The sequence below is a fragment of the Petromyzon marinus genome, chromosome 64 (assembly GCF_048934315.1).
Source record: "Petromyzon marinus isolate PM22_M1 ecotype Great Lakes invasive population chromosome 64, UKy_Petmar_22M1.pri1.0, whole genome shotgun sequence".
NCBI lineage: Eukaryota > Metazoa > Chordata > Hyperoartia > Petromyzontiformes > Petromyzontidae > Petromyzon > Petromyzon marinus.
Window position 1 is genome coordinate 10,373,075 of NC_133730.1, and position 27,892 is coordinate 10,400,966.

A 27,892-nucleotide genomic window follows, 5' to 3' on the forward strand; every position below is an offset into this window, starting at 1 on the left:
CACCTGGGTCTGCCCCGTGACCTCCTGCCAGCGGGCGTTCGACACTTCACGTGGCCTCAGGGTGCACATAGCCTGGCACAAGCGTCGTGGTGACGTCACCGCCACTTAGTGGCGAATGGCGGTTGTTGTTGTTGTTGTATGTGTGTGTGTATGTGAGGTCTGGGAAGCTGTAAGCCCCAGGCTACTTTGGGCTCGCCTTCCCATCATCCGGAGGCGAGGAGTGGTGGTCGTGGTTACTTATGCCCCCTACGAAGACGAACATCCGTGGAGGGATGCAGGCAAAGCCGATGAGTCAGATGCCTTCTATGACCTCCTGTCACAGGTGCTGGCTAAAGTGGCCCCTCGGGATAGAGTTGTCTTGTTGGGTGACTTCAATGCCCGAGTTGGTCATGATACTGGTACCTGGTCTGGACTGATTGGAGGGCATGGGCCAGATCAGCTCAATAACAACGGTAGGAGGCTGCTAGATTTTTGTGCAGCCCATGAGCTTGTAATCACCAACACGCTGTTCCGGCATCAGCGCATCCACACAACATCATGGATGCATGCCGGGTCCAATCAAGAACATCAGCTGGACTACATAGTGACAGATCAGCGGATGCGAGCCCATGTCCTTGACACCAGGACCTACCGTGGAGCTGATCTGCCCTCTGACCATCGACAAGTCATCTGTAAGATGCGCCTGCCATTCTTCCACTCTGGTGGTGGGTGTACACCCAGGACCCCATTCCAACCTAAAGTGGCCTGGTCTCAGTTATCTGATGAAAGTTGCAAGTGAGAATTTCATCATCGCTTGCGGCTGGGGTTGGCATCGTCCCCCACTCCTCCTGACGTCGAGGGTAAATGGGCGAGGTTTAGGACTGTCACTTATGCAGCTGCATTGGCTGCTTTGGGTACGCGGTCCAGACCTCCCCAGAGACCCTGGCTGACAGAGGAGGTGTTCAGGATGGTTGAGAAAAATCGACAGGCCCTCTGTCATCGGCTACAGAATCCCACGTCAGAGAAGGAGGAGGCTTACCGCAGCCTTCGCTCGGAGGTTCGGAGAGCCGTGAGGCGCTGCAAGGATGGGTGGTGGTCGCGGGTTGCTGAGGAGATGGAGTCTGCCTCAGTGGCCTGCGATCACAAATCTCTATTTAACTCCATCAAAAAAATAACCTGCAGCGCCACACCTATTACCATCATTAGGGGAAAAAACGGTGATCCAATCTCCGACCCCCAGGAACAGGTTTGCAGATTTGCTGAGCATTTCTGTGAGGTCCTGGGGGAGGGAAAATCCCTCAGCCAGGAAAACATCATGGCACAAAGTGAGGATGACCCTGCTGAGGCTGCGGTGCCTCAAATATTGGAAGAAGTCACCCCCTGTGAGTGGCTGGCTGAAGTGCCATCTGTTGAGGAAGTACTGAAGGCGATCCGGAGTCTGAGACCAGGAAAGGCAGCGGGCAGAGATGATCTCCCAAGCAAAATGCTGACGGAGAGTGGCGTTTGTGCACAGACTGCCCTACATGACATCATAACAACAGTCTGGACCACTGGACGGGTTCTGCAGGATTGGAAGGATGCCCTGGTGGTCCCCCTCTTTAAGAAGGGGGACCGTACAGACTGTAACAACTACAGAGGCATCTCACTCCTCAGTGTGCCGGGAAAGGTCCTGGCAAGGATTATTCAACATCGCCTTGCCAGACACGCTGAGGTTTCAGGAAACGGCGGTCCTGCACAGATGCCATATTTTCTGTCCGTCTGCTACAGCAGAGGTGTAGGGAATTCCGACAAGACCTACATCTCTGCTTTATCGACCTGGTCAAGGCCTATGATACCATCAGTAGGCCTGGGCTCTGGGTTGTTGTTCGTGCTTTTGGAGTACCTGACCCTCTGCTCAGGATCATTAAGGACCTTCATGATGGTGAGCAGGCCCGGGTAAAACGACGTGGCCAGGAGTCAGAGCCATTCCCTGTACACCTTGGGGTGCGACAGGGATGTCCTCTGGCTCCCACATTATTTAACATCTATTTTGACCACGTAGTTCGTGGAGCCTTCAACAGCTGTACCGGGGGAATCTCCATATGGTACAGATATAATGGGAGGCTGATCGATGCCCGGGTGCAGTCAAGGGATGGCTCCCTATTGTTCAACCACGTTATGTATGCCGATGATTTGGTAATAGCTGCTCATTCAGAGGAGGAGTTGGAGACGCTGCTGCTGAGACTGGAGTGTGCCACTAAGAGATGGGGCCTTATAATCAGCCCCACCAAAACTAAGCACCTGCCTGGGTATTTTGTACCATCGGACACTCGACCCCCACAACTCCCAATCGGTGATGGGGCAGTTGTGGAGAGAGTGGAGAGTTTCCCATACCTGGGCAGTGTGCTTATAACCGGCTCCAGTTTAACAGCAGAGGTCTCACTCCGAATCAGTCGAGCGGCAATATCTTTTCATCGGTTGCGTAACGCTGTGTGGAAGCTACCTGGTCTGTCGCTCCGCACTAAGCTTCAGGTCTTCTCGGCCACGGTCTTTCCCTCCCTTCTCTATGCTTGCGACACGTGGACCCCCTTAATGGAGCATCTTCGTCGGTTGGAAACATTTAGGCTGGCCTGCCTACGATCCATCCTGGGTTTAACCAGGCTGGATTATGTTAGGAGCTCAAAAATCTTTGAAAGATATGGGCAAGGTCCCATCGGTGAGCTCCTCCGGCAGGCAAGGCTGCGTTGGCTGGGTCATGTAGCCCGCATGCCCAGCCACCGCATGCCGAAACAGCTTTTGTTCGGCCGGATCGAGGGGGCTAAACGGGCGCGGCATGGGCTAGAGAAGAGATGGAGTGATGTGGTTCAGGAGGACGTGGAGCTGAGTGGACTTGCCAATGACTGGTACCAGCGGTGTCAAGATCGGCCTCTGTGGAGGAGGCTCGTGAAGGACGCTATTGGGCAGTTCGAGGCAGTCGCCCTCCAACAACAACAGAGGGCGGAGGAGCGACGCTCACAACAACGAGCGGAGCGCCGGGTGGCTAAAGAACAGCAGGTTGGCACAGTAGGGGGCACAGGTGGTGCACCAGCCAGTCATCTCAGTCATCTCAGTCAGTCGACCCGTGGCACCTGGGTCTGCCCAGTTAACTCCTGCCAGCGGGTGTTCGACACGTCACGTGGCCTCAAGGTGCACATGGCCTGGCACAAGCATCATGGTGACGTCACCGCCACTTAGTGGCGAATGGCGGTTGTTGTTGTTGTGTATGTGTGTGTATGTATGTTTATGTGTGTATGTGTGTGTATGTATGTGTGTATGTGTGTGTATGTGTGCGACAGGGATGTCCTCTGGCTCCCACATTATTTAACATCTATTTTGACCACGTAGTTCGTGAAGCCTTCAATAGCTGTACCGGGGGAATCTCCATATGGTACAGATATAATGGGAGGCTAATCGATGCCCGGGTGCGGTCAAGGGATGGCTCCCTATTGCTCAACCACGTTATGTATGCTGATGACTTGGTAATAGCTGCTCAGTCAGAGGAGGAGTTGGAGACGCTGCTGCTGAGACTGGAGCGTGCCACTAAGAGGTGGGGCCTTACCATCAGCCCCACCAAAACTAAGCACCTGCCTGGGTATTTTGTACCATCGGACACTCCACCCCCACAACTCCCAATCGGTGATGGGGCAGTTGTGGAGAGAGTGGAGAGTTTCCCATACCTGGGCAGTGTGCTTATGACTGGCTCCAGTTTAACAGCAGAGGTCTCACTCCGAATCAGTCGAGCGGCAATATCTTTTCATCGGTTGCGTAACGCTGTGTGGAAGCTACCTGGTCTGTCGCTCCGCACTAAGCTTCAGGTCTTCTCGGCCACGGTCATTCCCTCCCTTCTCTACGCTTGCGAAACTTGGACCCCCCTAATGGAACATCTTCGCCGGTTAGAAACATTTAAGCTGACCTGCCTACGATCCATCCTGGGTTTAACCAGACTGGATTGTGTGAGGAGCTCACAAATCCTTGAAAGATCTGGGCAGGGTCCCATCGGTGAGCTCCTCCGGCAGGCAAGGCTGCGATGGCTGGGTCATGTAGCCCGCATGCCCAGCCACCGCATGCCGAAACAGCTTTTGTTTGGCCGGATTGAGGGGGCTAAGCGGGCGCGGCACGGGCTAGAGAAGAGATGGAGTGATGTGGTACAGGAGGACGTGGAGCTGAGTGGACTTGCCGATGACTGGTACCAGCGGTGTCAAGATCGGCCTCTGTGGAGGAGGCTCGTGAAGGATGCTACTGGGCAGTTGGAGGCAGTCGCCCTCCAACAACAACGGAGGGCGGAGGAGCGACGCTCACAACAGCGAGCGGAGCGCCGGGTGGCTAAAGCACAGCAAGTTGGCACAGTAGGGGGCACAGGTGGTGCATCAGCCAGTCATCTCAGTCAGTCGACCCGTGGCACCTGGGTCTGCCCCGTGACCTCCTGCCAGCGGGCGTTCGACACTTCACGTGGCCTCAGGGTGCACATAGCCTGGCACAAGCGTCGTGGTGACGTCACCGCCACTTAGTGGCGAATGGCGGTTGTTGTTGTTGTTGTATGTGTGTGTATATGTGTACAGTCTGTTAAGGCTATATGGGGGATCATTGTCATTGTGTACAGGCATTTGAAGTAGAGTCGTGTACGCGTGCCAAGGACTTCTGTGGGAGCATCGCAGCGCGGCTGCACCTCAAGAGCGCCGAGGGATTCAGCCTCTTCGTCAAGATCGCAGACAAGGTCCCCTTCTACCACCGCAGGGGTCCCCCATCACCACAGGGGTCCCCCTACCATAGGGGTCCCTCCCCACAGGGCTTCTTCTCTACAGGGGTCCCTCTCTCTGCGAGTCCCTCTATGAGTCTCTCTCTCTCAGTGTTTCTCTCTGTAGGTTTCTCTCTCAAGGGTTCTCTCTCTGTTGGTCCTTATCTCTCTCGCTCTATAGGGGACGGTATGGGAGGCGCATCTTACATGGCAAGCAGTCAGTTTCAGTTTCATTTATTTTGTATAGCCCTGTGAGCCATTCGTCTCTTGAATCGGATGCAACCACAACAAACAAAAAACACGAACAAGAAAACATCTTAAAGTGACTATGTGACTGTGCAAACAGAAAATCCAGGAAAAAACAGCAAAAATATTCTTGAAAAAGCACCGTACACCAACGCTGTGTGCAAAAATCCCAGTGGGATGCAAGTCAAACAACAACAACAACCACAAGACAACTTAGATTAAGGCCATCAGTCTAACTCCGTACTACAACAAACAAACATGGCCAAACCAAAAAACTTTTCGAAATCACCAAAGTAGGAAGATCAGCTCCACGGTAGGTCTGCTGTCAAGGGCATGGGCCCATAGTCGCACTGCCTTAACCACACACAGCGACTCCTCTACTTATGAACGAGTTAGGTTCCACAGGTCTGTTCGTAAGTCGATTTGTTTGTGAGTCCAACTTTACTCCTGTTGATTGCAAACATGTTGTACGGTGTGTACACTGAACTTGGGGAATGACTTTAAACATTGTATAATCTCCTGTAGATGCCACTGGTTCTTCACGTTCTGCAGACGTAGATGCCACTGGTTCTTCACGTTTTGCAGACGTAGTTGCCACCACCGCCATCTATTTGCGCGGTGGTTGAACTTACGACTCTCGGTCTGAACAGGCAATTGGACATACGGACAGGGTTTGATCGTATCTCTGAAAGTTCGTAAGTCGAATGTTCGTAATTAGAGGAGTCCATGTAGTGCAGCAGATGTCCTTGCTTGGACCCGGCGTGCATCCATAATGTGGTGTGAATGCGCCGACGCCGGAACAGCGTGTTGGTGATTACATTCCCATGGGCTGCACAGAAGTCTTGCAGGCCCCGCCTACCGTTGTTATTGAGCCTTACCCTGCTGATGAGACACTCAATGTGGAAACTCCTGCATACGAGCCGGCAGCAGCTGTGCGAACCTTCATCCAGCAGTGGGTGGACCATGGCTGCTGATGATGGTGTTGTGTGTGCTTTCTCTGTCTCCGTGCCATCTCCGCACTGCAGGTGATCAGCGTGCCGGAGGGAGATTTCTTCTTCGACTTCGTCAGACACCTGACGGACTGGATCCGCAAGACACGGCCCAGCAAGGAGGGTGGGTGTGCACCATGACCTCCCACCCTGACCCCACTCTGACCCCGCTCTGACCCCACTCTGACCCTGCTCTGACCCTACTCTGACCCCGCTCTGACCACACTCTGACCCCGCGCTGACCCCACTCTGACCCCGCTCTGACACTACTCTGACCCCACTCTGACCCCGCTCTGACCCCACTCTGACCCCGCTATAACACTACTCTGACCCCACTCTGACCCTACCTGACCCTACCCTGACCCCACTCTGACCCCACTCTGATCCTACCCAGAGCCATGTTGACCACAACCTGACCTCAACCTGACCTCTACCTGACCCCACCCCAACCCACAATGACCTCACCGTGACTCTACCCTGACCCCTTCCTCGCTCCAACCTGACTCCAACCTGACTCCACCTCAATCCACATTGATCTGACCCTGACCCCACCTTGACCCTACCATGACCACACTCTTGTGTGCTAGGTGTGTGCTAGGTGTGTGCTAGGTGTGTGCTGCGTGTGTGAGCGCTGTGTGTGCACTGCGTGTGCATTAGCATGCTTGTACTGTGTGTGTACTGTGTGTCTGTGTACTGTGTCTGTGTACTGTCTGTTTACTGTGTGTGTACTGTGGATGCATGTGAATGCGTATGAGGAAGCCACTGGAACTACCGTATTTTCCCACATATAGCCCGCATAAGCATATAACCCGCAGACGCATATACCCCGCAAAAATAGCGTTTTGTGTAAAACAAATTCCAGAAACCCGCACCTCCATACTATACCCCGCATGCATTCCTATCTTTAACGTCGTTACTGCAGCTTAATTCCATCATATTAATACAAAGTTTACATTTGTAATACATTCCACTATCAATTATTAACATTAAAATCATAACGTGCACAAAGCAAACAAACTCACCGGAAACGAGTGAACTTAACAGTAAATAAGTAACAAAAGTAAATATCCAATAAATAAGAAACACATAACTGGTAGATACATAAGTAAACGTACTGTTAGGCTTACCAGCATTCGACCTCATCATATTACAGCTACTGGACCGGTAGTTACCCCTGTACAGTTTTAGCACTGGTAGATTGCGCACTGTGCAGACAATAGCGGCACTACGGTAACGCCATTGCCTCCTGGCAACAAAGCCATTGGAAGTTTGAAACAAAGCTCACGGTCGCGACTGTATAGTGCTCAGCCAATAGCAGCGGCCTAAGGCACTCGGCAATTATGATTCCGCGTCTGGTAGATGCTTGTTAAGGCCCTTCCCATTGTGCAATCCGTAGCCTCAGCTGAAACTTTCGCACCCCCCTACAGCCACTGAAAGTATTACGGTAAACAAAGTGCGCCCACTTCAAACATTGTCGTTTCATTGTACAAACAAATCGAATAATTTAAAATGTGATATGTGCAATTTTAGTTTTAGTGGTTTATTCAGTAGTGCTTTAGTCAAAGGTAAGTGTTGCATAGTGGATAGTCCTACCATGAAAACATTAAACGAGTTATGATATGTCACACATGTACAATATTTTTGGGATAGCCCGCACCTCCATATACCCCGCAGGGTCTTGTTTTGTTTGTAAAACGTGGTATACCCCGCGGGTTATATGCGGGAAAATAGGGTTTGAGGAAGCCACTGGAGCTATGTACTTTTAAATCATCATCGAGATTGTAAAATAATTTCTTTAGAACTGATTTTTGGTGTGTTTAGTTTGTTGTTGTCCTTCCCCCACACCTCCGATTAGCACGGTTGGCTACGTACAGTGGGAAAGAAGTTCAACTTACAGTACATACACGTGAATGGGTGCGCTGTGTGTGTGTAGGGTGCGCTGTGTGTGTACCGTGTATGTACTGCGTGTGTGCTGCGTGTGTGTGCGCTATATGTGTACTGTGTGTGTGTGTTGCGTGTGATGTGTGTATTCTGTGTGTGATGTGTGTATTATGTGTGTGCTGCATGTGTACTGCGTGAGTGATGTGAGTGATGTGCCTACTGTGTGTGTGCTGTGTGTGTGCTGTGTGTGTGCTGTGTGTCTGATGTGCGTGTGATGTGTGTGTGTGTGTACTGCATGTGTGCTGTGTGTGTGATGTATGTGCGCTGTGCGAGTAATGTGTGCTGCGTGTGTACCGCGTGTGTGCTGCGTGAGTGTTGTTGTGCTGCATGTGTGCTGTGTGTGTGATGTGCGTGTGATGTGTGCTGTGTACCGCGGGTGTGCTGCATGAGTGCTGTGTGTGTGTGTACCGTGTGTGTACTGCGTGGGTGCTGTGTGTGTGATGTGTGTGCGCTGTGCGAGTAATGTGTGCTGCGTGTGTACCGCGTGTGTGCTGCGTGAGTGCTGTGTGTGTACTGTGTGTGTGATGTGCGTGTGATGTGTGCTGTGTACTGTGTGTGTACCGCGTGTGTGCTGCGTGAGTGCTGTGTGTGTGATGTGTGTGTGTGTACCGTGTGTGTACTGCGTGAGTGCTGTGTGTGTGATGTGTGTGCGCTGTGCGAGTAATGTGTGCTGCGTGTGTACCGCGTGTGTGCTGCGTGAGTGCTGTGTGTGTGTGTACTGTGTGTGTGATGTGCGTGTGATGTGCGTGTGATGTGTGTGTGTACTGTGTGTGTGCTGCGTGAGTGCTGAGTGTGTGTGTGTGTACCGTGTATGTGTAGTAACGTTAAGGGTGTCACGACGGTGTTAGCGCCAGGCACTGTCACAAGAGTGCTACTGTCCGTCTGGAACGTCTCTCTGGGGCCAGAGTGAGTACGGCATGCGAACGGGCTCTAGGGGGCATAGTTCACCCAGACTACCAGTACATGGTAGTCTGGGTGAACCCGACAGAGCACGTGACCGGGTAGTGAGAGGGGCCTGAGGGGGGCTTGAGGGACACGTGCTGCTCGGTTGAGATCCTTCGGGAAAGGTCTCGAAGGGGGCGTGGTCGAGGGCGGAGCGAGGCCACGCCCAGGGGCATAAAGGGGCGGGCCCCAGAGCGTGTGTGGCTGTTCTCTGGAATGAACCCTCGGCGCCACGTCTCTCCGATCTTCGGTCTCCGCTCGGCATCGTGGGTCAGTCACGATGTTACTGACTGACCCGGTGATGTAGTTACCCTGTTGAGGCCTAGACTGTGTACGTTGATGTAGTTAGCCCCGTTGGGGCTGTGTAATAAAACGTGTTGCCTCCAAGTCAAGTGTGTGCCCTCCGTGTTCAACACTACACATGTACTGTATGTGTGTTGCGTGTGTGCTGTGCGTGTGTGCGTGTGTGCTGCGCGTGTGTGCTCCCTGGCAGGCGTGACGCCCTCCCTCTCCTATCAGATTTTCTTCATGAGGAAGCTCTGGACCAATGCCGTCCCTGGCAAAGACCACATGGCTGACTCCATCTTTCACTTCCACCAGGTGAGCTTCTGCGTTGGTGTGTGTGTGCAGTGTGTATGTAATGCGTGTGTGTGCAGTGTGTATGTAATGCGTGTGTGTGTGTGCAGTGTGTATGTAATGCGTGTGTATGTGCAGGGAGTGTGTGTGTGCAGTGTGTATGTAATGCGTATGTGTGTGTGCAGTGTGTATGTAATGCGTGTGTGTGTGTGCAGTGTGTATGTAATGCGTGTGTGTGTGTGTGCAGTGTGTATGTAATGCGTGTGTGTGTGCAGTGTGTATGAAATGCGTGTGTGTGTGCAGGGAGTGTGTGTGTGTGTGTGCATGAGGGGTGTTGTAGCGGTTAGTGCACTGTGCTACGAACCCGGCGACCCGAGTTTGATTCCCGCTCACGACCAACACCAGTGACATTTATCTGAACCGGTACTGGGCCTCCCCTAGGTCGACTCAATGAGTACCTGGTGCGGTGTGTGAACATCACCACTGGGGAGACAAAGGCGGTCGGGCGTGGTGTTGGCCACCCACTCTGTCGTGTGCCATGCCAGCCTTCATAGGTGCTCGCTAACAGCACTTGACCCTACAGTCTGTTAAGGCTATTCGAGGAGTCTTTGCCTTTGTGTGCGTGAGCACACTCACACTCACACACTCACAAACACACACTCACAAACACACACTCACACACTTACACAAACACTCACAAACACACACTCACACACACACAACAACAACAACAACCGCCATTCTCCACTAAGTGGCGGTGACGTCACCACGACGCTTGTGCCAGGCTATGTGCACCCTGAGGCCACGTGGAGTGTCGAACGCCCGCTGGCAGGAGGTCACGAGGCAGACCCAGGTGCCACGGGTCGACTGACTGAGATAACTGGCTGATGCACCACCTGTGCCCCCTACTGTGCCAACCCACTGTGCTTCAGCCACCCGGCGCTCCGCTCGTTGTTGTGAGCGTCGCTCCTCCACCCTCCGTTGTTGTTGGAGGGCGACTGCCTCCAACTGCCCAGTAGCGTCCTTCACAAGCCTCGTCCACAGAGGCCGATCTTGACACTGCTGGTACCAGTCATCGGCAAGTCCACTCAGCTCCACGTCCTCCTGTAGCACATCACTCCATCTCTTCTCTAGCCCGTGCCGCGCCCGTTTAGCCCCCTCGATCCGGCCGAACAAAAGCTGTTTTGGCATGCGGTGGCTGGGCATGCGGGCTACATGACCCAGCCAATGCAGCCTTGCCTGCCGGAGGAGCTCAGCGATGGGACCGTGCCCAAATCTTTCAAGGATTTGTGAGCTCCTCACACAATCCAGCCTGGTTAAACCCAGGATGGATCGTAGGCAGGCCAGCCTAAATGTTTCTAACTGGCGAAGATGTTCCATTAGGGGGGTCCACGTTTCGCAAGCGTAGAGAAGGGAGGGAATGACCGTGGCCGAGAAGACCTGAAGCTTAGTGCGGAGCGACAGACCAGGTTGCTTCCACACAGCGTTACGCAACCGATGAAAAGATATTGCCGCTCGACTGATTCGGAGTGAGACCTCTGCTGTTAAACTGGAGCCGGTCATAAGCACACTGCCCAGGTATGGGAAACTCTCCACTCTCTCCACAACTGCCCCATCACCGATTGAGAGTTGTGGGGGTGGAGTGTCCAATGGTACAAAATACCCAGGCAGGTGCTTAGTTTTGGTGGGGCTGATGGTAAGGCCCCATCTCTTAGTGGCACGCTCCAGTCTCAGCAGCAGCGTCTCCAACTCCTCCTCTGAATGAGCAGCTATTACCAAATCATCGGCATACATGACGTGGTTGAGCAATAGGGAGCCATCCCTTGACCGCACCCGGGCATCGATCAGCCTCCCATTATATCTGTACCAAATGGAGATTCCCCCGGTACAGCTATTGAAGGCTTCATGAACTACGTGGTCAAAATAGATGTATAATAATGTGGAAGCCAGAGGACATCCCTGTCGCACCCCGAGGTGTACAGAGAATGGCTCTGACGCCCGGCCACGTAGTTTTACCCGGGCCCGCTCACCATCATGAAGGTCCTTAATGATCGTGAGCAGAAGGTCAGGTACTCAAAAGCACGAAGAACAACCCAAAGCCCAGGCCTACTGATGGTATCATAGGCCTTGACCAGGTCACTAAAGCAGAGATGTAGGTCTTGCTGGAATTCCCTACACCTCTGCTGTTGCAGACGGACAGAAAATATGGCATCTATGCAGGACCGCCCTTTCCTGAAACTGCATTGGGGCTCCGCAAGCCTCTCCTCAGCGTGCCTGGCAAGGCGATGTTGAATAATTCTCGCCAGGACCTTTCCCGGCACACTGGGGAGTGAGATGCCCCTGTAGTTGTTAAAGTCTGTGCGGTCCCCCTTCTTAAAGTGGGGGACCACCAGGGCATCCTTCCAATCCTGCAGAACCCGTCCAGTGGTCCAGACTGTTGTTATGATGTCATATAGGGCAGTCTGTGCACAAACGCCACCCTCCCTCAGCATTTCACTTGGGAGATCATCTCTTCCCGCTGCCTTTCCTGGTCTCAGACTCCAGATCGCCTTCAGTACTTCCTCAACAGATGGCACTTCAGCCAGCCACTCACAGAGGGTGACTTCTTCCAATATTTGAGGCACCGCAGCCTCAGCAGGGTCATCCTCACTTTGTGCCACGATGTTTTCCTGGCTGAGGGATTTTCCCTCCCCCAGGACCTCACATAAATGCTCAGCAAATCTGCAAACCTGTTCCTGGGGGTTGGAGATTGGATCACCGATTTTTCCCCTAATGATGGTAATAGGTATGGCGCTGAAGGTTACTTTTTTGATGGAGTTAAATAGAGATTTGTGAGCGCGGGCCACTGAGGCAGACTCCATCTCCTCAGCAACCCGCGACCACCACCCATCCATGCAGCGCCTCACGGCTCTCCGAACCTCCGAGCGATGGCTGTGATAAGCCTGCTCATTCTCTGACGTGGGATTCTGTAGCCGATGACAGTGGGCCTGTCGCTTTTTCTCAACTATCCTGAACACCTCCTCTGTCAGCCAGGGTCTCTGGGGAGGTCTGGACGGCGTACCCAAAGCAGCCAATGCAGCTGCATGAGTGACAGTCCTGAACCTCGCCCATTTACCCTCAACATCAGGAGGAGTGGGGGACGATGCCAACCCCAGTCGCAAGCGATGGTGACATTCTCGCTTGCAACTTTCATCAGATAACTGAGACCAGGCCACTTTAGGTTGGAATGGGGTCCTGGGTGTACACCCACCACCGGAGTGGAAGAATGGCAGGCGCATCTTACAGATGACTAGTCGATGGTCAGAGGGCAGATCAGCTGCACGGTAGGTCCTGGTGTCAAGGACATGGGCTCGCATCCGCTGGTCCGTCACTATGTGGTCCAGCAGATATTCTTGCTTGGACCCGGCATGCATCCATGATGTTGTGTGGATGCGCCGATGCCGGAACAGCGTGTTGGTAATTACAAGCCCATGGGCTGCACAAAATCTAGCAGCCTCTTACCGTTGTTATTGAGCTGATCTGGCCCATGCCCTCCAATCACTCCAGACCAGGTGCCAGCATCATGACCAACTCGGGCATTGAAGTCACCCAACAAGATGACTCTATCCCGAGGGGCCACTTTAGCCAGCACCTGAGACAGGAGGTCATAGAAGGCATCTGAATCATCGGATTTGCCTGCATCCCTCCACGGATGTTCGTCTTCGGTGGGGGCATAAATAACCACGACCACCACTCCTCGCCTCCGGTTGATGGGAAGGCGAGCCCAAAGTAGCCTGGTGCTTACAGCTTCCCACACCTCACCGCCACGCTCCCACGCCCCCTTCATTCTTTTGTTCAAAAGAAGAGCCACACCCTCTTGTTTGGCAGTCTGCTGCCCCGAGTAGAGGACTGTCCACCCCTCATGGTGGCAGGAGCCAGAACCGGTCCACCGGACCTCCTGAATGCCACAGAGATCCAGGCGGTACCGGTCCAGCTCCCGACAGAGGAGTGGCAGCCTCTCCTCCGCAGTGAGCGTTCGAACATTCCACGTGGCCATCCGTAGTGGCTTTTCGTTGTTTCTGGAGGAGCCCCGAGGGTAGAGATTCAATCTCCTGGCTCCGCCAATTGGGGTTTGGCCAGGAGACGTCATAGACGCCTGTGCCCCCGGAGCCTCCGGCACAAGCTTATTAGTTAAATTTTGTATTCGTAGTTTAGTGGTAATTAATTGAAGGTGGAGGGGTTACCAGCCCCTCGCACCCGTCCAGAGCCCCCGTTTAGCCCCTGTGGTGGTCACAGATGCCATGAGGGGGGAGCCAATCTGAATTGGAAACCTCCCCCCACAGCACTGTCCACGACAGAGTTGCCCGTGCGGAACCGCGAGGAGGTAGGGGGTTGTTTTTCCGGACTCGCACACACACATGCACGCACACACACCGGACCGCCTTCAGCACTTCCTCAACAGATGGCACTTCAGCCAGCCACTCACAGGGGGTGGCATCAGTATTTGAGGGACCGCAGCCTCAGCAGGATCATCCTCACTTTGTGCCACGATGTTTTCCTGGCTGAGGGATTTTCCCTCCCCCAGGACCTCACAGAAATGCTCAGCAAATCTGCAAACCTGTTCCTGGGGGTCGGAGATTGGATCACCGTTTTTTCCCCTAATGACGGTAATAGGTGTGGCGCTGCAGGTTACTTTTTTGATGGCGTTAAATAGAGATTTGTGATCGCGGGCCACTGAGGCAGACTCCATCTCCTCAGCAACCCGCGACCACCACCCATCCTTGCAGCGCCTCACGGCTCTCTGAACCTCCGAGCAAAGGCTGCGGTAGGCCTGCTCATTCTCTGACGTGGGATTCTGTAGCCGATGACAGTGGGCCTGTCGCTTTTTCTCAACCATCCTGAATACCTCCTCTGTCAGCCAGGGTCTCTGGGGAGGTCTGGACCGCGTACCCAAAGCAGCCATTGCAGCTGCATGAGTCACAGTCCTAACCTCGCCCATTTACCCTCGACATCAACTCACAAACACACAAACACACAGTCACACACACACACTCAACCCATGGCACCTGAGTCTCTACGGTGACCTCCTGGCACACGCACCGTGGTGACTTAGTGGCAAATGGCGGTTGTTGTTGTGTACACATACACATACACACATTTGTGTGTGTGTGTATGTGTGTGTGTGTATGTGTATATATACATATATATATACACATACACTTGTGTATATGTGATGCACGCAGCACACACGCAGCACGCACGCCACTCACGCCACACACGCAGCACACACACGCCACACACACGCAGTACACGCATCACACGCACATCACACGCACAGCACACACATCATACGCACACACGCAGTACACACATCACAGGCACATCACACGCACATCACACGCACACACGCACAGCACACACATCACACGCACAGCACACACATCACACGCACACACGCAGTACACGCATCACAGGCACATCACACGCACATCACACGCACACACGCACAGCACACACATCACACGCACACACGCAGTACACGCATCACAGGCACATCACACGCACATCACACGCACATCACACGCACATCACACACGCACACACACTCATCACACCTGTGTGTGTGTGTGTGCCCGTTCACGACTAGGAGCTGCCCAAGTACCTGCGTGGGTACCACAAGTGCTCGCGCGAGGAGGCGGCCCAGCTGGCGGCGTTGGTGTTCCGCGCGCGTTTCCACGACGACAAGACGCAGTACGCCAACCTGGTGAAGATGCTGCGCGAGCTGCTGCCCAGCGACCTCGTCAAGCAGCTGGCGCCCGACGAGTGGAAGCGAGTGAGGAAGGGGCGACACGCGGGCACGCACGCACACGCACATGCACGCACACGCACACGCACGCACACGCACACGCACGCACACGCACGTACACGCGGGCACGCACACGCACGTACACGCACGCACACGCACGTACACGCACGTACACGCGGGCACGCACACACACGCACACGCATGCACACGCACAAGGACGCACGTACACGCGGGCACACACACGCACGCACGTGGGCACACACACGCACGTGGGCACACACACGCACGGACACGCACGTTAACACACGTGTATTGGTCGCCATGGTGGCTATGAGATGTTAACTACCTCGCCTGGTATGCAGGAGGTTGTGGGTTTGATCCCGACCCTGACACCTGCTGCTGCTGCTGCTGTATATTTGGAGTTTGCGCGTCTCTTTCTCTCTCTCTCCGTGGTTGCGTGGATTATTCTCCGGGGCCTCCAGTTTTCCCTTCCACATTTATCAGCAACGTCAGCACGCGTTTCGAGTATTTGGCTGCTATACATTGCCACGTAAGAAGCCGCTTCGCTGCGCTATCATTTGTGGTCGGCAGGTCGCTTCTGACAACGTGCAGATCAGTGGGACTTAGCTGGTGAAAAAAACCGTTTTCGTTTATAGTTTATGCGCGTGTGTTAATGTGTGTTAACTTGTGTGTTAACGTGTGTGTTAACGTGTGTGTTAACGTGTGTGTTAACGTGTGTTAGCGTGTGTTAGCGTGTGTTAACGTGTGTGTTAACGTGTGTTAACGTGTGTTTGTTAACGTGTGTTAACGTGTGTGTTAAGGTGTGTTAACGTGTGTGTTAACGTGTGTTAACGTGTGTTAACATTTTTGTGTTAACGTGTGTGTGCATGTGTTAACGTGTGTTAACGTGTGTTAACACGTGTGTGTTAAGGTGTGTTAACGCGTGTTAACACGTGTGTTAACGCGTGTTAACGTGTGTGTTAACGTGTGTGTTAACGTGTGTGTTAACACGTATTAACGTGTGTTAACACGTGTGTGTTAACGTGTGTTAACATGTTTGTGTTAACGCGTGTTAACGTGTGTGTGCGTGTTACGAACCCGGTGACACGAGTTCGATTCTCGCTCACGGCCAACACCAGTTACATTTATCTGAGCTGTTCCTGGGCCTACCCTAGGTTGACTCAGCCTCAAATGAGTACCTGGCGCGGTGGGGAGACAAAGGCGGTCGGGCGTGGTGCTGGCCACCCACCCCCTGGTGTGCCATGCCGGCCTTCATAGGTGCTGCTCGTTAAGAGCACTTGCCCCAACAACAGTCTGTTGAGGCTATACGGGAGATCTTTGCCTGTATCTGTGTGTGCCGTGGTGGTGCCAGGCCATCATCGCAGCCTACAACAAGCACTCGGGCAAGTCGCGGGACGAGGCCAAACTCGCTTTCCTCAAGATCACCTACAAGTGGCCCACATTCGGGTCGGCCTTCTTCGAGGTGAAGGTAAACAGACACCTCGCCCCTCCCCCTCCTCTCCAACTCCTCCCCTCCTCCCCCCATCCACCTCCTCCACCTCCTCTCTACCTCCTCTCCACCTCCTCCCCCTCCTCCCTCTCCTCCCCCTCCTCCTCTCTCCTCCTCCTTCTCCCCACCTCTCTCCCCCTCCTCCCCCTCTCCCTCCCCCTCCTCCCCCTCTCCCCCCCTCTCCCCCTTCTACCTCTCCCCCCCTCCCCTCTCCCCCTCCCCACCCTCCTCCTCCAATGACGTTTCTGCTATCTGAGTGTCTATCTGGATGATGACACGTTGATGATCCAGCAGTGGATAGACCGTGGCTGACGACGGTGGCGCCGTCGTCACGGTGGTGGTTAGGAGGAGGTGGTGGTGAGGAGGTGGTGGTGGTGAGGAGGAGGTGGTGGTGAGGAGGAGGTGTTGGTGAGGAGGTGTTGGTGAGGAAGTGTTGGTGAGGAGGAGGTGGTGGTGGTGAGGAGGAGGTGTTGGTGAGGAGGTGTTGGTGAGGAGGAGGTGGTGGTGAGGAGGTGTTGGTGAGGAGGTGTTGGTGAGGAGGTGGTGGTGAGGAGGTGGTGGTTGCCACGGTGACGCACGCTCTCCGTGTCCCCCAGCAAACGACGGAGCCCAACTACCCGGAGGTGCTGCTCATCGCCATCAACCGCAACGGGGTCGGCCTCATCCACCCTACCAGCAAGGTGGTGGGGGGGGTGCACGTGTGCACGCGTGTGCGTGTGTGTGTACTTGTGTGTGTGTGTGTGTGCGTGTGTGTACTTGTGTGTGTACGTGTGTGTGTGCGTGTGTGTACTTGTGTGTGTACTTGTGTGTGTGTACTTGTGTGTGTGTGTGCGTGTGTGTGCGTGTGCACGCGTGTGCGTGTGTGTGTACTTGTGTGTGCACGCGTGTGCGTGTGTGTGCACGCGTGTGCGTGTGTGTACTTGTGCGTGTGTGCACGCGTGTGCGTGTGTGCGTGTGTGTACTTGTGTGCGTGTGCACACGTGTGCGTGTTTGTACTTGTGTGTGCGTGTGTGTGTACTTGTGTGCGTGTGTGTGTGTGCGTGTGTGTGTGTGTGCGTGCGTGTGTGTGCGCGTGTGTACTTGTGTGTGTGCGTGTGTGTGCGTGTGTGTACTTGTGTGTGCGTGTGTGCATGTGTGTGCGTCTGTGTACTTGTGTGTGCGTGTGTGCGTGTGCGTGCGCGTGCGTGCGTGTGTGTGCGTGTGTCCGTGCGTGTGTCCGTGCGTGTGTGTGTGAGTATTGGGGAGCGGTCGTGTAGTCGTTAAGGCGCTGCGCTACGATCCCGGCGTAGTTCGATTCCCGCTCCCGGCCAAAACCGGTGACGATTATTTGAACCGGTCCTGGGCTTCCCCTAGGTCGACTCAGCCACAAATGAGTACCTGGTGTGGTGTGTAAACATCGCCACTGGAGAGACAAAGGCGGCCGGGCGTGGTGTTGGCCACCCACCCCGTGTGCCGTGTCGGCCTTCATAGGTGCTCGTGAACAGCAGTTGCCCCAAAAGTCTGTTAAGGCTACACGGGGGATCTTTGTCTTTGTGTTCGGCACGTCCCGATGTCGGTGAGGTTGTTGTGACTCCGCTGTCCGCACACTCACCCACACTCACCCGCGCTCACCCGCGCTCACCCACACTCACCCGCGCTCACCCACGCTCACCCGCGCTCACCCGAGCGTGTGTCTGCGCAGGACATCCTGGCCACCCACCCCTTCACCAAGATCTCCAACTGGAGTAGTGGCAACACATACTTCCACATGACCATCGGAAACCTGGTTCGAGGCAGCAAACTGCTGTGCGAGACTTCGCTGGTACGCTCACACACACACACTGACACACACACACGCTCACACACACACGCTCACACACACACACGCTCACACACACGCTCACACACACACGCACACTCACACACACGCTCACACACGCTCACACACACCCTCATACACCCACACGCACACACACGCACACACAGACGCTCACACACACGCTCACACACACACACGCTCACACACATGCTCACACACACACACATGCTCACACACACACACACACGCTCACACACACACTCTCATACACCCACACGCACACACACACAAAGACAAAGATACAAAGATCCCCCATATAGCCTTAACAGACTGTAGGGGCAAGTGCTGTTAGCGAGCACCTATGAAGGCCGGAACGGTACACGAGGGGGTGGGTGGCCAGCACCACGCACGACACACACACACACACGCTCACACACACACATACACGCTCACACACACAACAACAACAACAACAACCGCCATTCACCACTAAGTGGCGGTGAGGTCACCACGACGCTTGTGCCAGGCCATGTGCACCTTGAGGCCACGTGAAGTGTCGAACGCCCGCTGGCAGGAGATCACATGGCAGACCCAGGTGCGACGGGTCGACTAACTGAGATGACTGAGATGACTGGCTGATGCACCACCTGTGCCCTCTACTGTGCCAACCTGCTGTGCCTTAGCGACCCGGCGCTCCGCTCGTTGTTGTGAGCATCGCTCCTCCGCCCTCCGTTGTTGTTGGAGGGCGACTACCTCCAACTGCCCAGTAGCGTCCTTCACGAGCCTCATCCACAGAGGCCGATCTTGACACCGCTGATACCAGTCATCGGCAAGTCCACTCAGCTCCACGTCCTCCTGTACCACATCACTCCATCTCTTCTCTAGCCCGTGCCGCGCCCGTTTAGCCCCCTCGATCCGGCCGAACAAAAGCTGTTTCGGCATGCGGTGGCTGGGCATGCGGGCTACATGACCCAGCCATCGCAGCCTTGCCCGCCGGAGGAGCTCACCGATGGGACCTTGCCCAGATCTTTCAAGGATTTGTGAGCTCCTCACACAATCCAGTCTGGTTAAACCCAGGATGGATCGTAGGCAGGCCAGCCTAAATGTTTCTAACCGGCGAAGATGTTCTATTAGGGGGGTCCACGTTTCGCAAGCGTAGAGAAGGGAGGGAATGACCGTGGCCGAGAAGACCTGAAGCTTAGTGCGGAGCGACAGACCAGGTAACTTCCAAACAGCGTTACGCAACCGATGAAAAGATATTGCTGCTCGACTGATTCGGAGTGAGACCTCTGCTTTTAAACTGGAGCCGGTCATAAGCACACTGCCCAGGTATGGGAAACTCTCAACTCTCTCCACAACTGCCCCATCACCGATTGGGAGTTGTGGGGGTGGAGTGTCCGATGGTACAAAATACCCAGGCAGGTGCTTAATTTTCCTGGGGCTGATGGTAAGGCCCCATCTCTTAGTGGCACGCTGCAGTCTCAGCAGCAGCGTCTCCAACTCCTCCTCTGAATGAGCAGCTATTACCAAATCATCAGCATACATAACGTGGTTGAGCAATAGGGAACCATCCCTTGACCGCACCCGGGCATCGATCAGCCTCCCATTATATCTGTACCATATGGAGATTCCCCCGGTACAGCTATTGAAGGCTTCTCGAACTACGTGGTCAAAATAGATGTTAAATAATGTGGGAGCCAGAGGACATCCCTGTCGCACCCCAAGGTGTACAGGGAATGGCTCGGACTCCCGGCCACGAAGTATTACCCGGGCCCGCTCACCATCATGAAGGTCTTTAATGATCGTGAGCAGAAGGTCAGGTACTCCAAAAGCACGAAGAACAACCCAGAGCCCAGGCCTACTGATGGTTTCATAGGCCTTCACCAGGTCAATAAAGCAGAGATGTAGGTCTTGCTGGAATTCCCTACACCTCTGATGTAGCAGACGGACAGAAAATATGGCATCTGTGCAGGACCGCCCTTTCCTGAAACCGCATTGGGGCTCCACAAGCCTCTCCTCAGCGTGCCTGGCAAGGCGATGTTGAATAATCCTTGCCAGGACCTTTCTCGGCACACTGAGGAGTGAGATGCCCCTGTAGTTGTTACAGTCTGTGCGGTCTCCCTTCTTAAAGAGGGGGACCACCAGGGCATCCTTCCAATCCTGTGGAACCCATCCAGTGGTCCAGACTGTTGTTATGATGTCATATAGGGCAGTCTATGCACAAACGCCACTCTCCCTCAGCATTTCGCTTGGGAGATCATCTCTGCCCGCTGCCTTTCCTGGTCTCAGACTCCGGATCGCCTTCAGTACTTCCTCAACAGATGACACCTCAGCCAGCCACTAACAGGGGGTGACTTCTTCCAATATTTGAGGCACCACAGCCTCAGCAGGGTCATCCTCACTTTGTGCCACGATGTTTTCCTGGCTGAGGGATTTTCCCTCCCCCAGGACCTCACAGAAATGCTCATCAAATCTGCAAACTTGTTCCTGGGGGTCGGAGATTGGATCACCGTTTTTTCCCCTAATGATGGTAATAGGTGTGGCACTGCAGGTTACTTTTGTTGATGGAGTTAAATAGGTATTTGTGATCGCGGGCCACTGAGGCAGACTCCATCTCCTCAGAAACCCGCGACCACCACCCATCCTTGCAGCGCCTCACGGGTTTCCGAACCTCTGAGCGAAGGCTGCGGTAAGCCTCCTCATTCTCTGACGTGGGATTCTGTAGCCGATGACAGTGGGCCTGTCGCTTTTTCTCAACCATCCTGAACACCTCTGTCAGCCAGGGTCTCTGGGGAGGTCTGGACCGCGTAGCCAAAGCAGCCATTGCAGCTGCATGAGTCACAGTCCTAAACCTCACCCATTTACCCTCGACATCAGGAGGAGTGGGGGACGATGCCAACCCCAGACGCAAGCGATGATTAAATTTTCGCTTGCAACTTTCATCAGCTAACTGAGACCAGGCCACTTTAGGTTGGAATGGGGTCCTGGGTGTACACCCACCACCGGAGTGGAAGAATGGCAGGCACATCTTACAGATGACTAGTTGATGGTCAGAGGGCAGATCAGCTCCACGGTAGGTCCTGGTGTCAAGGACATGGGCTCGCATCTGCTGGTCCGTCACTATGTAGTCCAGCAGATGTTCTTGCTTGGACCCGGCATGCATCCATGATGTTGTGTGGATGCGCCGATGCCGGAACAGCGTGTTGGTAATTACAAGCCCATGGGCTGCACAAAAATCTGGCAGCCTCCTACCGTTGTTATTGAGCTGATCTGGCCCATGCCCTCCAATCACTCCAGACCAGGTGCCAGCATCATGACCAACTCGGGCATTGAAGTCACCCAACAAGATGACTCTATCCCGAGGGGGCACTTTATCCAGCACCTGTGACAGGAGGTCATAGAAGGCATCTGACTCATCGGCTTTTCCTGCATCCCTCCACGGATGTTCGTCTTTGGTGGGGGCATACGTAACCACGACCACCACTCCTCGCTTCCGGTTGATGGGAAGGCGAGCCCAAAGTAGCCTGGGGCTTACAGCTTCCCACACCTCACCGCCACGCTCTCACGCCCCCTTCATTCTTTTGTTCAAAAGAAGAGCCACACCCTGTTGTTTGGCAGTCTGCTGCCCCGAGTAGAGGACTGACCACCCCTCATGGTGGCAGGAGCCAGAACCGGTCCACCGGACCTCCTGAATGCCACAGAGATCCAGGCGGTACCGGTCCAGCTCCCGACAGAGGAGTGGCAGCCTCTCCTCCGCAGTGAGCATTCGAACATTCCACGTGGCCACACGAAGTGGCTTTTCGTTGTTTCTGGAGGAGCCCCGAGGGTAAAGATTCAACCTCCTGGCTCCGCCAATTGGGGTTTGGCCAGGAGACGTCATAGACGCCTGTCCCCCCGGGGCCTCCGGCACAAGCTTATTAGTTACATGTTTAATAAGTGGTTTCGTTGTAATTTATTGAAGGTGGAGGGGTTACCAGCCCCTCGCACCCATCCAGAGCCCCCGTTTAGCCACTGTGGTGGTCACAGACGCCATGAGGGGAGAGGCCAATCGGAATTGGCCCTCCCCCCACAGCACTGTCCATGACAGAGTTGTCCGTCTGGCACCGCGAGGAGGTAGGGGGTTGTTTTGCTGCTCACACCCACACACGCACACGCTCACACACACACACACACGCTCACACGCACACGCTCACACACACGCTCACACACGCACACACACCCACACGCTCACACACACGCTCACACACACGCTCACACACACGCGCACACACGGCCCTCACACGCACACAGCTCTCACACACAACAAGAGCAACAACCGTCGTTTGCCACTAAGTGGCGGTGACGATACAACAGCACGTGTGCCAGGCCAGGTGTATGTATGTTGAACTCCTTTCGCACCGTATGTAGCCAACCGTGCTAATCTGAGGTGCAAAGGTGCACTTCCAGGGCACGTGAAGTGTCAAAGGCTCGCTGATGGGATTTCACTGGACAGACCCCGGTGCCGTGGGTCGACTGACTGGCAGATGCACCACCTGTGCCCCCTACTTTGCCAACTCGCTGTATTTTAGCCACCCGGCGCTCCGCTAGTTGTTGTGAGCGTCGCTCCTCTGCCCTCCGCTGCTGTTGCTGGAGGGCGACCGCCTCCAACTGCTCAGTAGCAGCGTCCTTTGCAAGTTCTCTGCCCTCCGCTGCTGCTGCTGCTGGTACACAAACACCAACTCAAGACGTCACTAGCAATGCGTGTGTGTGTGTGTGTCTGGGCAGGGCTATAAGATGGACGACCTCCTGACCTCCTACATCAGCCAGCTGATGTCCGTGATGAGCCGCCAGAGGACGGGAGGACACGCGTCTGGCTCGGCCGGCAAGTGATTGAGGTGAGTCCCTGCACCCTGCACCAGGTACCAGGGACCAGGCACCCGGCACCAGGGACCCGGCACCAGGTACCAGGTACCCGGCACCAGGTACCAGGCACCAGGCACCAGGTACCAGGGACCCGGCACCAGGGACCCGGCACCAGGTACCAGGTACCAGGCACCAGGTACCAGGGACCCGGCACCAGGTACCAGGCACCAGGTACCAGGCACCAGGGACCCGGCACCAGGTACCAGGTACCAGGGACCAGGCACCAGGTACCCGGCACCAGGTACCAGACACCAGGCACCAGACACCAGGCACCAGGTACCAGGTACTAGGCACCAGGTGACAGGTACCAGGCACCCGGCACCAGGGACCAGGTACCAGGGACCCGGCACCAGGTACCAGGTACCAGGCACCAGGTACCAGGCACCAGGTACCAGGCACCCGGCACCCGGCACCCGGCACCCCACACACTCTACACCACACCAGACACACTAACCCCCTCCCCCCCCCCGTGTGGTGCAGGGAGTGGGGGGCGCTGCTGCAGGTTGTGCGCTGGGTTGGCTACCGCTGTGCCTGGCAGGCGCACTACCGCGCTGCCGCCTGGGCAGGGCTCCCGCACGCGTCCAGCGGGCAGGCGGGCAGAGATGCGGGGACAGGCAGAGACACGGGGACAGGCAGAGACACGGGGACAGGCAGAGATGCGGGGACAGGCAGAGACACGGGGACAAGCAGAGACGCGGGGACAGGCAGAGACGCGGGGACAGGCAGAGACACGGGGACAGGCAGAGACACGGGGACAGGCAGAGACACGGGGGGCAGAGACACGGGGACAGGCAGAGATGAAGAGACAAGCAGAGACGCGGGGACAAGCAGAGACGCGGGGACAAGCAGAGACACGGGGACAGGCAGAGACACGGGGACAGGCAGAGACGCGGGGACAGGCAGAGACGCGGGGACAGGCAGAGACACGGGGACAGGCAGAGACGCAGGGACAAGCAGAGACACGGGGACAGGCAGAGACACGGGGACAGGCAGAGACACGGGGACAGGCAGAGACACGGGGACAGGCAGAGACGTGGACACGGGGACAAGCAGAGACGCAGGGACAAGCAGAGCAACTGGCACGGAGAGAGACCAGGACATGCACGCACAGAGATACGCAGACACACAAACATACAGACACACGGACATACACACGGACACACAAACATACAACCTCACCGACACACACACAGGCGCACACATCGCAGACACACACACAGACGACAGATACACAGACGGACATGCAGACAAGCAAACGTACAGACTCACAGACAGGCACAAAGACAGACTCTCAGACAGGGAAAGATACAGAAACACAGACAGACCCACAGAGAGATTCACAGAGAGACTCACAGACAGACACACGGACAGACACACAGACAGACACACAGACAGACCCACAGACAGACCCACAGACAGACCCACAGACATACACACAGACAGACTCACAGACATACACACAGACAGACCCACAGACATACACACAGACAGACTCACAGACATACACACAGACAGACTCACAGACAGACTCACAGACAGACTCACAGACAGACCCACAGACATACACACAGACAGACACACAGACATACACACAGACATACACACAGACAGACTCACAGACATACACACAGACAGACTCACAGACAGACTCACAGACAGACTCACAGACAGACTCACAGACAGACCCACAGACATACACACAGACAGACTCACAGACATACACACAGACAGACTCACAGACAGACACACAGACAGACACACAGACAGACATACAGGTGGACTCAGAGGTGCAGAGGGTGACCATTGCAGCAGAGGCAGCCACGTGGGAGATGAGTGGCTAAGAGTGACTCCTCTTGAGGAAGAGAGCTCCTCCAGCTACGACGAGCACATGTGATCCTACACGAGACAGGGGAATCCTACAGGAGAGAGGGTGATCCTACACGAGACAAGGGAATCCTACAGGAGAGAGGGTGATCCTACACGAGACAGGGGAATCCTACAGGAGAGAGGGTGATCCTACACGAGACAAGGGAATCCTACAGGAGAGAGGGTGATCCTACACGAGACAAGGGCATCCTACAGGAGAGAGGGTGATCCTACACGAGACAAGGGAATCCTACAGGAGAGAGGGTGATCCTACACGAGACAAGGGAATCCTACAGGAGAGAGGGTGATCCTACACGAGACAAGGGAATCCTACAGTAGAGAGGGTGATCCTACACGAGACAAGGGAATCCTACAGGAGAGAGGGTGATCCAACACGAGACAAGGGAATCCTACAGGAGAGAGGGTGATCCTACACGAGACAAGGGAATCCTATAGGAGAGAGGGCGATCCTACACGAGACAAGGGAATCCTACAGGAGAGAGGGTGATCCTACACGAGACAAGGGAATCCTACAGGAGAGAGGGTGATCCTACACGAGACAGGGGAATCCTACAGGAGAGAGGGTGATCCTACACGAGACAGGGGAATCCTACAGGAGAGAGGGTGATCCTACACGAGACAAGAGAATCCTACAGGAGAGAGGGTGATCCTACACGAGACAAGGGCATCCTACAAGAGAGAGGGTGATCCTACACGAGACAAGGGAATCCTACAGGAGAGAGGGTGATCCTACACGAGACAAGGGAATCCTACAGGAGAGAAGGTGATCCTACACGAGACAAGGGAATCCTACAGGAGAGAGGGTGATCCTACACGAGACAAGGGGATCCTACACGAGACAAGGGAATCCTACAGGAGAGAGGGTGATCCAACACGAGACAAGGGAATCCTACAGGAGAGAGGGTGATCCTACACGAGACAAGGGAATCCTACAGGAGAGAGGGCGATCCTACACGAGACAAGGGAATCCTACAGGAGAGAGGGTGATCCTACACGAGACAAGGGAATCCTACAGGAGAGAGGGTGATCCTATACGAGACAAGGGAATCCTACAGGAGAGAGGGTGATCCTACACGAGACAAGGGAATCCTACAGGAGAGAGGGTGATCCTACACGAGACAGGGGAATCCTACAGGAGAGAGGGTGATCCTACACGAGACAAGGGAATCCTACAGGAGAGAGGGTGATCCTACACGAGACAAGGGAATCCTACAGGAGAGAGGGTGATCCTACACGAGACAGGGGAATCCTACAGGAGAGAGGGTGATCCTACACAAGACAGGGGAATCCTACAGGAGATAGGACTACCCTACAGGAGAGAGGATGACCCTACAGGAGATAGGACGACCCTACAGGAGAGAGGGTGACCCTACAGGTGACAGAGCAGGCTGAGAGACACGAAGACATACACACACCAACACACACACCAACACACACACACGTTTACATGCACACATACACCACACACACACCAACACACACACACACACGTTTACATGCACACATACACCACAAACACACACGTTTACATGCACACATACACCACACACACACCAACACACACACGTTTACATGCACACATACACCACAAACACACCAACACACACGTTTACATGCACACATACACCACACACACACCAACACACACACGTTTACATGCACACATACACCACACACACACCAACACACACACCACACACACACACCAACACACACACACACGTTTACATGCACACATACACCACACACCACCATACACACGTTCACACACACACACATACACCACACACCACCATACACACGTTCACACACACACATACACCACACACCACCATACACACGTTCACACACACACATACACCACACACCACCATACACACACGTTCACACACACACCACCATACACACGTTCACACACACACCACCATACACACGTTCACACACACACATACACCACACACCACACACCACCATACACACGTTCACACACACTCACATACACCACACACCACCATACACACACGTTCACACACACACCACCATACACACGTTCACACACACACATACACCACACACCACCATACACACACACACACTACACACACACACGTTTACATGCACACATACACCACACACCACCATACACACGTTCACACACACATACACACATACACCACACACCACCATACACACGTTCACACACACACATACATCACACACCACCATACACACACCACACACACACCAACACCCACACATACACACATACACCACACACCACCATACACACGTTCACACACACACCACCATACACACACACACACACCACACACCACCATACACACATACACACACATACACCACACACCACCATACACACACACATACACACACATACACCACACACCACCATACACACATACACACACACACGTTCACACACACACATACACACACACGTTCACACACACACCAGCACGTGGGAGGTGGCGCTCCGGGCCCTGCCCATTGCTCACCGCTGGGGGCGCCCTCTCAAGGTGGGGGCGGGCGAGCCAGGCCCCTCCCCCACGCCCCCCTCCCTGCA

At 54.7% G+C, this 27,892-nt stretch overlaps 1 protein-coding gene across 1 annotated transcript in view; it reads left to right on the forward strand.

Annotated features, from left to right (window-relative positions):
• Nucleotides 1–27,372, forward strand: part of LOC116957890 (unconventional myosin-VIIa) — a 208,022-nt gene extending 180,650 nt beyond the window's left edge. The window contains exons 45-53 of the mRNA XM_076054146.1: nt 4,598–4,711; nt 6,004–6,091; nt 9,344–9,450; nt 15,053–15,238; nt 16,584–16,700; nt 17,318–17,401; nt 18,403–18,522; nt 23,284–23,393; nt 23,902–27,372. Of these exons, the coding sequence (XP_075910261.1) occupies nt 4,598–4,711; nt 6,004–6,091; nt 9,344–9,450; nt 15,053–15,238; nt 16,584–16,700; nt 17,318–17,401; nt 18,403–18,522; nt 23,284–23,388 (921 nt within the window). The 3' untranslated portion in view covers nt 23,389–23,393; nt 23,902–27,372. The remainder of the gene's footprint in view (nt 1–4,597; nt 4,712–6,003; nt 6,092–9,343; nt 9,451–15,052; nt 15,239–16,583; nt 16,701–17,317; nt 17,402–18,402; nt 18,523–23,283; nt 23,394–23,901) is intronic.
• Nucleotides 27,373–27,892: the final 520 nt, after the last annotated feature.